Genomic DNA, 9,816 nt, shown 5'->3' on the forward strand with positions numbered 1-9,816 from the left:
TCCGAAATTCAGGTGGACCACACCAAGGGGAACAATGGAAATCGTAGGTTCGTTGCCCCATGGTGCGTAACACTCATCAAACCCGTTAATCAGATTTTAATCACCAGGATGAAGTGAAGATACAAAAACTAGCCTGACCCAAAACTCAGGCGAGCCACACCACGTGAACTAAGAGTTTTTAGTAGCAATTTTTACATTGATCCCGATGGTATTGGCCCATCAGAATTTTATTTCAGAATGATCTTCTATATATGCAGTTCAAATAATGGTTCCCAGCTGTTGGATTTAAATATACAACATGGTGGGACCCACAAGCTAGTGTTTATCTAGCTGCATAAAACAGGTGTTGTAGACGATTCAGCTCCGAATATTACAACTGATAGACACCCAAACCCTTCAGTAGGTGTGTTCTTTGTTGCTTGAGCTTTAACCATTAGGGCCAATCTGGAGACTTTGAACGGCCTGGATCATCAGTTCGAGATCCAACAATCATCCTGATTACCTTCCTTCCCTCTTCTACCAGTTCATCAGCTCAGTCCTCACACATCTTCAACATCAAGGCAGAAAAGGACACAAAAATCAAAACCTACAATAGCATTCAGATGAAATCGCAATTCCTTCCAATTCCAATTTTTTAAACCTTTTCATGTAACAAAAAAAATGGCTCGACAAAAGAATTAAATCAGTGAAACAGAGACGCCCGACTGGACATGTGGGATACAACTCCGTTAGCGCCACTCTTATTCCGTCGTCGTCGTCATATACAAGTGCCACCATTTCTCCTCTCCTTTGAAGAATACAATGAAAGGAAAGGGAATTCGGCTTAAGAATCATGGTGAGAAATATTACACAAATCACATCAGTTAACTCTTTTTTACATTCCAGTCTCTCTCTCTCTCTCTCTCTCTCTCTCTCTTTTAATTAGAGATTTTTAGAAGAGCAGACAACCTTCTGATTGCTGCTGTTTGAGCTGCTCCTTAGCTTGCTGCTGAGACCAGAAAGCATGGGCAGATAAGACTCTGTCCAGGAGCTCTTGTGGTACAGGCTCTCCCCTCCTTTGCTGGGGTGAGATTCTCGCCGTGTGCACCAACGTCTTCCACTTATCCTGAGCACCCAACCACCACCACACAAGAAAAGAATATTTATATATATAAAAGACAAATCTAGATACATGCATACATATATACAAGAAGCCTGTTGAAAGCTGCACGTCTCCTTTTCACTTTCCTACATCCGTAGGCTGCATGCAAGATTCCCACGTCTTGGAATGAGCAGAAGACTGTTTATATAATAATATATGAAAAAAAGAGGAAAGTATGGTACACTGTGGGCTGCCTACACATAACATGGTGGGGCCCACATCAATCAAAAAGCTGGGTCCCACACCTTCAGATAATGGAAACGACTGGACTGCATCCGTGGCCGCCCACTTCCGACTGCCAAGCTACAAGTCCTACAACACAGACGCAGGACCCTCTAGAAAAGCCGATGACTGGGGTGGCTGGGATGGCCCACCTGGGGACTTGGGATCTCAACAGGAAATGTGAAGGTTAGGTTCCTTAAAGCCGGCTGGCTGATAGATGAAAGAGAATCAACTCAATTCTGTTTTGATCTGAGTAGATCCACACCAAATAGAAAAAGAGTGGGTCCCAAGCTTCAGCCAATGGAGACGCCTGGGCTGGCATCTGCAGACCACCAGACCAGAGAGGTGAAGATTATTGAGGCCAGTTTCAATGTCCTCCAACATATTGGTATTTTCTCAAGGGCAAAGTTTCAATATCCTCCACGAACAGCAATTGTTCTCCCGTTTCCTTTTTCTTCGACCTGAAATCTGTGTAAAAAATGGGAACGCCCAAACACACCCCTAATCTTAGAAAGATGGATGGTGATGATTTTCGTTGTAGTTTCCTTAGCCTTTTTAAAAAACCAAGATGAAATTTAGTTGAAAGTGGCATGATGGTCATTACAGAAATTAGTGCCTGCACAAAGTTGTGCACAGCAGAGCTTCTTCCCAGCACCTTCCCAGAGAAGGACCAAGATAGCTCTCATTCTATCAAGAAGACTACAATATCCTGTTTTCCTGAGATGACCAAAATGCCTACTCTTCTAGATAAAACAAGAGATTGACCAAACGAAGTTCAAATTCAACAGATATGGCCGCTCGAAAAGGACAAAAATACCCCCAACAGGAAAGGTTTTGTCAATGGATGAAAAAGATCTTGATGGGCCAGAGGGTATTTGGTCAATTGTCTGGAGAGTCAGCATCACTATCAACCAGAGGACTTTGGCCAGGTTTTTAACATCTTCCACAAGTAGATAGGATTAGAAATCCATCTTTGCACGCACCAACTTTCCTAACACCATCATACGCATTTCCGTCTTTGGAAAATCAGTTGAAGGCATTTAAATAATCCTACACATGGTTGTAGGCGAGCAGTTCTCTTAGATGGCAGAATGGTAGTTACAATTGAATGGGAAACTCTAATTGCAGACTTGCACACTAGGGGAAAAAGCAACCTAAGTGCACCACTGATTTTCCAAGTAAGCAAGGGACCCACCTAAGGCCATAGGGTCAGTACCAAACACATGCTTAGGTGGACCAGTCAGTAAGCACTTCAGATGCTTTTTTCGGTGCGTGTGTGAACTTGCGCGGCCACAGTAGAACCTTTTTTTTGTTATGTATATTTATATTTGAAGATAGAATGCAATTAAACACAAGCATAAAATATGAAGAAGATGCACAAATTGCATACCTTCAAATCAACATACGTTCGATGCTTTGCATTTTCAAACGCACGCAGTTTAACATCCCGCCACCTGCAAAATAAGAAGGCTCGTGAGTAGGGCATCTGGGCCGTGCATAAGGTGAGTCCCACTATAGACCTACCCAAACATAAAGCTAAGCCATCAACTCTGCAGGACACAGATGCATGTTCAAGTTCAATGCAGACAGCCGACATTTTTATTTCCCATTGTTTTGTACATGTGTAGCCCACCTGACGAGTTGACCACCTTGGGCTTTGCGCCAGGTCAAGTGATGCATGGCTTGGATGTTGCACATAAGTTTACATGTGGAGAGGTGTGTGGGGAATGCGAAAGATGCAAAAACACAACATCCTGGAATGGTAACTGCGGGAAAGGATCATAAAGCAACCGTACAGGCACATGTTAGCTGACCCTGAAAAATGCTTATATTCAAAGGCATTGTTCACGCACCTCCCAGTTCCAAGCTTCTCAACTGCTTGAACAAGGGCTTCTACTTCTGAGACAGAAAACGGTCTCCTGATGCGGCGCTGGACAAGTTCGGAACGCCTTGATTTCCGGTGCAAGGGAACCATGGCCAGTGCCTCCATGCTCATAGCAGGAACAGGAACCAAAGCTCTCGAATTTGGTGTTGTTTTCTCCAATGACATGTCAGTAGGGGAGGGAACTGAATCGTGATCACTTTCAATACAGTTGCCTGAATTAGAGATCGGAGGATCTGGTGAAGCATTGGATGGTGGTCCTGGATTCAATGCAGGGACTTGCAAGCACCTGAAGATAGGTCGACATGAAACATTTTGCAGAAGGGGAAAAAATATGATCAAAGCCCATTAGAGTTTTTGTTTCAAAAGATGAGGGATGGACACTAGTGTTCTAAATGCGTCCAGAAATACTACAAAAGTGACACTATTCCTTCACCATATCTAAATAAAGATCTAGTAAATCCATATCATCCAAATATTGGGCCCCATTGTGGCTAGAGTATATCCTGAAAATCACACTCAAAGGATCAATCCTAACCATCTGATTTTTTACCATCAAATGGACAGGTAAAGAGAAAATGGTGAGCAGAGTCCAAATTCCACAGCTAGCAACAGATGGTTCCATCATCAGAATGGTGTAATTCTCCAGATATGCTCCATCAGCGATGGGGCACACGATCTGGACGGTCTGGATTGACCTGCAAATATGTCAAATACCTTGGGCAAGTCACCACCATTTACGATACAGTGTTAACCAGACAGCAAACTAGCCAAAAACATGAATTATGTTGCAGAAAACAAGAAAAACACCGAGTTTTTTATGAACTTGCACCGGCACTAACTTTTATGCTTCACAGGAAACAGTAGAAATTTGAAAATGTATACATCACTTTAATCATTTTAAAATAGTGATACTGTAGTGGGTTTTATTCAAAGGAATGCTAATGGGCCATCAGATGTTAATCCTTATGAAACTCGGTCTCCACTATTTTTAATTTTCTCGAGTTCATCCAACTGCAGCAAATTACAGAAACCTCTAATTCGTGAATTTTCTTGTTACCTGGTCAGTGGTGGCTGAGTTGTGTCACAGGGAAGTAGACTCTGAGAACTTTCCGGGCACAGAGGTGGTGGAGAATGTGCAAGGTTAGGCTCTAGTATAAAACCCAAACCATCCAGTTTATCATCATGAGAGATTCCTGTCTGAAGTAGCGTTTTGTTGTCATCTCTAACCTTCTTACCCTGAAGAAGAACACCAATTCGCAGCCCGCCTCCAAGTACAGCGGTCACAGCTTCCATAACTGTCCTCTAGAAATTTGACAGTTAGAGATTTGTCAGCAAAACAAATCCTCTGATGTTGTTCCAAGCAAGATAGTCTACACCTACTAAGGTCTAAGATATAGTTACTTTGTGAAAAATAAATGAGAGAAGTTAATGAGCTATTGAATTAAGTGTTTGATCATTGAGAAGTCTTTAATCACCAATAGGATTTTTTTTTTTCCTTGCATTGTGCAAAACCCATCAGCCACTTGGAAAAAATACCTGTAACGCTTCTCATAATTTAATCTTTGCTTTTCAAACACATGGTGGATCCTTAATAAGGCAGCAAAAATTTGCCGTTCTCTGCCTGTGAACTGCACCTGCTGTTGCAGGGTTACAGATCCTGATTGGGCAAGTGACTGGTATTGCATCTCAACAACTGTAGCTTTTTAACAAATGGACAACTTTCATTTAATTTCATTTCCAGACTTTTTAAAAGGAATATATTAAAAAATAAAAATAAATAAAAATCGATGCATCTATCCATATGAATGGAGCAGTTAGAGTTAAGGCATATGCACAATATATTACCCCGAAAATAGTATGATATAAAAAGAAAAGGGAGCACCAGGTACCTTAAGCGAACCAACAGTGGCAGTTTCAGGAATCTCAATGAAGAGCTCTGGTACCCTGAAAGACTTGATATTGAGCTTCACTGTTCAGAGGAAACACAAGCTTCTAAGAACCTCAGATGTCATAAACCAAATGATGCAAACCAAACCCAAATCAATGAATTACATACTACTTGTCATCCCATGAAAGACAAACATCCTACCATGCAGATCCCCATTTTCAAAAGATGATTTTTGACCTGCCACTGGAGATGAAGCCGCACATGCTGCAAAATAAATTGAGGAATTTTAGTAGAACTGCAGTTACTGCTGTGTATTTGGGCTTATTTGGGGGGAGAGGTGAGAGAAAACAGACCTCGATGCATTGTTGGACTGGAGCCGGTCACTTCTCCATTGATAATCTTCTCAGGTGAATTAGAAATGCCTTCACTACTGATTCCCCCATCGGATGTCGACATTGATCTTGACTCAAAGAGCCTCCTTCTCTTAAAAGGATTACACCTCTGAGTCCTTTGGCGTGTGTAACATGTTTTCCTACTACGGAAAACAGGCTTCGTGTCCGAATCTGATAACATCGCCGATGGGAAAACTCTATTAATTCAGCAGATCATTCAGATGGAATACAATGCAAGCCTGATAGACCATAATAACGGTTGCCATTTGGGGCAGCAAGGAAAATGGAACCCGCACTAAGCAGGCTTCTCTCGTATTTTTAATGCTGCATATCATAAGTGAGACATGTATGGGAAGGTCCCGAACATAGCTCTCGTGTAATTTGAAACTAGCCTACAGTGTCAGTGTCAGGAGCCAGGAATTTCAAACACAACCTAAACTATGCAACCAGAAATAGCTTACCAGTGTTAGAAAGTTCCCCATCTCTCAACAACTTTGGAGATACTTTTCGGTGCTTGGTTGCCAATTGCTTTCTTATCCTCCGGTCTCCAACGCATGGAGGCCTGAAGGCCTTTGAGGTTATGGTGCTAGGTTGAGTGCACCCAGAAGAGTTTTCGTCATCATCTCTACTAACTACTTTCGCATCATCTTGATACCTGGCAAAAGAACTACAAGGAATGTGGTTCCCATACAAAGGCACCTCAACGCTGCTGTCTGAACTAACTAATGGAGGGGGCTTTGTATCCAACTCCACAGGCTCCTCTGAGCTGCATGAATCCAGGCCCATTCCATTTATTGCACTTTTCTGCTCCGTTTCAAATTGTCTCCCCGTTTGCCCCTCTACCTTGCCATCACGAGACTCTGCACTCCCAGGGAAACCTTTCTCAACCTGGCACTTTCCATGGATCGTGCCAGGAAAATTTCCAAGTTCCAAGCTTTTTTCAACTATCAACCCTTCAGCACAAGTGTTCTCTGGTCCATTAGACTTTGTAATTACCGAAGCGCATCCCACGGTCAAATCATCATGAGCGTGAGAGTATTCCTTTGGAGCACAGTTCTGGCCATGCCTTTGCAAGCTAACTTTTGAGGCAATTGTGCTCTCATCGCAGCTTCCTTGGTCACAAGGTTCTTGTTTAAACAGTTTCTCTTCGTCCTGTTTTTCCTGTTTAATGGTAGGAGTCGGAGAGCTTTCTTTCTCGAGTAATAACTTGCCTGCTACGGTGGCCAGTAAGTCAAATGCACACATCTGATTGCCGTCAACTTCCCTTCTACACGAACGCTTCCCCTGAAAATCAACAAATGAAAGTTTAGACCAATTCAAAACCCAACTGAAAAGGGGCAAACTGGCAATGCTGGAATAATGGTATAAATTTACCCTAGCTGATCTTGAACCACGGGGCATAGCAGGCACCTGGTAGCCATTAAAGCCATAGTCCAACCTCTTCTGCAACACCATATCTCAGAGAAACGTCTGGAAAAGAATAATTCAAACTGGATCCATTGACAGTCTTCAAATGGAAAAGTAGTCCTTGGCATTCAATGCCACGTCACTGATCCATTACTCGGATTCCTGCAATGCAGCAGAAATGGGTAATTCCAAGGTTCAGACACCACCAAACAACATGACACTAAGTGGAAGATAAAAGTAATAATGGCACAAACTGGAGGCTGCTAATAATGCCCCTAGATCTAGAAAATCAAATATAAACAGGAATAGCATTGTGAAGAGAATGCAAATTACACAGATGTCTGCAAGAGAAGCTATAAGCATGGGTCATTCGCAGCCACAACCTATGGTATTGTTTTTGGAAATTGCATGCCTCTAACAATATCCCAAAGAGACAAAAATAATATGCTAAGGCCATCTCAATGAAATTCAATAAACGTGTTAACCCAAAAGCAATCATTTTAGAAACAGATACGAAGATTAACATCGCCATTTCCAATTAAACCTGGATCTTGGCAAAAATTCAATTTCCTCTGGCTTCCTCAACATCCTTACCATCAGTTGGATAGGCAAGGAAGAAATGAAAATTGTAAAAAGAAGCTCAAAAGATGAATGAGAAAAAAAAAAAAAAAAAAAACTCAATAAATTGAATAAGAAAAAAAAAACTCATTTAGTAATATGAATCGGAACATATCTCAATGCAATGGGAAACAAAATGGCAATCAAAGCCACACATAAACCTTTTCTCAGATTTATGAAACTAACATAGAACTCTGATCTTGATTTTTTATTATTATTATTATTATTATTATTTTTAAAGAACAGATTTTGAGCAGAAAAGTATCAGATCTCTTACATTTCAATACCTCTGAATATCACCAGCTTAAGCTCTTAATGAAGAAACGTCAACCAAATTTGAATCACAGACATCTCCCAATAGCTTCTGCAAATTTAAGAAGAATTATTTTTGTTTCATTAGAAATCTTAAAATCCTTAATAAAGGGACCGAATCCAAATAATCTAACACAGACAGAGAACAAATCATATAATATCTATAGAAAATTTCAGTAAAACTCAAATACAAACTACTTTGGGATCCAAAAATCCTTAGAACGGACGATTATTTTCCTACAGAAAAAACCTCATCAGAAGGCTTCCATCGAGAGAATCAAATCAAAAGAACGTTTCCACAAAATTCAAGTCAGAATGAGCTGCGGATCCCAAAACCTTCAATCTAGAAGAACTATTTCCATTTGAAATTTCCAAATTTAAGAAAATAAACCCACAAAACCATGACAGAACAGTTTAAACAAATAAAACATCTAGAATTGGAGGGGAAATTCACGTGTATTTACAGAAAATCTCTGCAAATTTCAAATAAAAAGTTTTGGATCCGAAAATTATTGAAATAGAAATAAATTTCTACTTAAAGAGAGAAAAAAAAAACGTAAATTTAAAATCCCACAAAACCCAAATAATTTCAGATCCAATGATCCACGAAACCAAAAAGAATTTTGATCAATTGGAAAATTGATCTCATCAAATTATCACGGAAGGGATCAAAATCACCAAATCTGATAAATCAGGAGAAAACAAACAGCTCGCATAATTGCAGAAAAATGATGACGAATTCAAATCAAAACGATCTTTCGTATCCCAAAACCCGGGAATTGGGAGAGTTTTTTAATCGGAAATTAAAATTTTTTTTTAAAAAAAAAACACAAAACAAAACAAAAAATCAAACCCACGAGGGAACGGATCAGAACCACGAAATCTAATAAATTAAAGCAAAATTGCACCATAATTTCAAAAATTATGCAGATTTTTCATACGAGAAACGAATGCAGGATCCAAAACCCTCGAAAAGGGTTTTAATCAGAAAAAATACATGAAGCCATCATAGAAGAGATCGGAACAACAGATTACAAAATTTAAAAATAAAAATAAAAAACTGAAAATTTTCAAATGAAGACTAGTAGCGGATCCCAAAACCGTCGAATGTAAATCAACAGAAACAGAATTACGACAAATGAAGATTATTTTCCGGAAAAAAAAAACGTTCGGATCCAAAACGACTTTCCAAAAATTCAACCGATTTCAAGAATAAAAATGAAAGAGCTTTTCATTTTCGAAACCCATTCCTTCTCCAACAAGAGAAATCCCTATGTGAAATCAGATCAAACCGAGAAAAATTCAAATTCCACAAAAAAACAACTACAAATCCAGAACAAAAAACACAATTTCGATAAATTTCGAAAAAAAAGGGAAAATCGCCAGAAAAGGGCAGAAATTCCGAAATTGGGGTCATCCTGTCGTTAAAATAGAAGGGAATTCAATCGACTCACCTCCCAAGAACCGATTTTTCTCGAATTTTCGATTTTCGAGGCGATCGATCGACAAAAATGGCGAATTTCTGTGAAATTTTATTGAATTACGACGTACGTCAGATCGGAAAATTTCCAGAGAATTTCAAGAAATCTCAGAAATTGAATTCGCTCTCTCTCTCTCTCTCTCTCTATCTCTCTCTGTCTCTGAATGCCAAAAACCCTCTGAAAAACCATTTCCTTTGCCTTAAACCCCATGTTCTTGTACCATTGACCCACGCAACCGGTACCAGCCGGTAAAAGCCCACCTATCCTCGGGTTAGCCGGTGGCGAAAACCACCTAGACCGGTTCCTCCCTTTGGGGTGATCCACGCCCAGCTCCAATCAACTGGATGCGCGCCACGTGGAGGAAGAGTTCATCTTACGGTGGAGGTTGGATTGCACGACCTTGTGGGTTGGAAAAAGGGATGTTTTGGTGAACTCGAAGACGTGAGATGGTCAGGTATCTTTGCGACATG

General features: G+C 40.4%; 1 protein-coding gene across 3 annotated transcripts; it reads right to left on the reverse strand.

The window, feature by feature from the left end:
- Positions 1-614: 614 nt before the first annotated feature.
- Positions 615-9,524, reverse strand: LOC131252874 (telomere repeat-binding protein 2-like). Of its 3 annotated transcripts, XR_009174732.1 has the most exons (12): positions 9,320-9,524; positions 7,831-7,917; positions 6,903-7,097; positions 5,990-6,812; positions 5,490-5,699; positions 5,338-5,400; positions 5,138-5,217; positions 4,306-4,550; positions 3,217-3,534; positions 2,754-2,817; positions 1,387-1,831; positions 968-1,105 (listed from the first exon to the last, which is right to left on the reverse strand). XR_009174732.1 is itself a non-coding variant. In XM_058253632.1 (11 exons), the coding sequence occupies exons 3-11, from the start codon at positions 6,981-6,983 to the stop codon at positions 932-934; spliced, it is 2,058 nt and encodes a 685-aa protein (XP_058109615.1). In that variant the 5' UTR covers positions 6,984-7,097; positions 7,841-7,917; positions 9,320-9,523; the 3' UTR covers positions 615-931. The 3 variants fall into 3 exon arrangements, 2 of the variants coding, with proteins under 2 accessions (XP_058109615.1, XP_058109614.1); XM_058253632.1 differs by lacking the exon at positions 1,387-1,831 and having other exon boundaries at positions 615-1,105; positions 7,841-7,917; positions 9,320-9,523; XM_058253631.1 differs by lacking the exon at positions 1,387-1,831 and having other exon boundaries at positions 615-1,105; positions 9,320-9,523.
- Between the last annotated feature and the right edge of the window lie 292 nt (positions 9,525-9,816).

The sequence above is a fragment of the Magnolia sinica genome, chromosome 8 (assembly GCF_029962835.1).
Source record: "Magnolia sinica isolate HGM2019 chromosome 8, MsV1, whole genome shotgun sequence".
Lineage (NCBI taxonomy): Eukaryota > Viridiplantae > Streptophyta > Magnoliopsida > Magnoliales > Magnoliaceae > Magnolia > Magnolia sinica.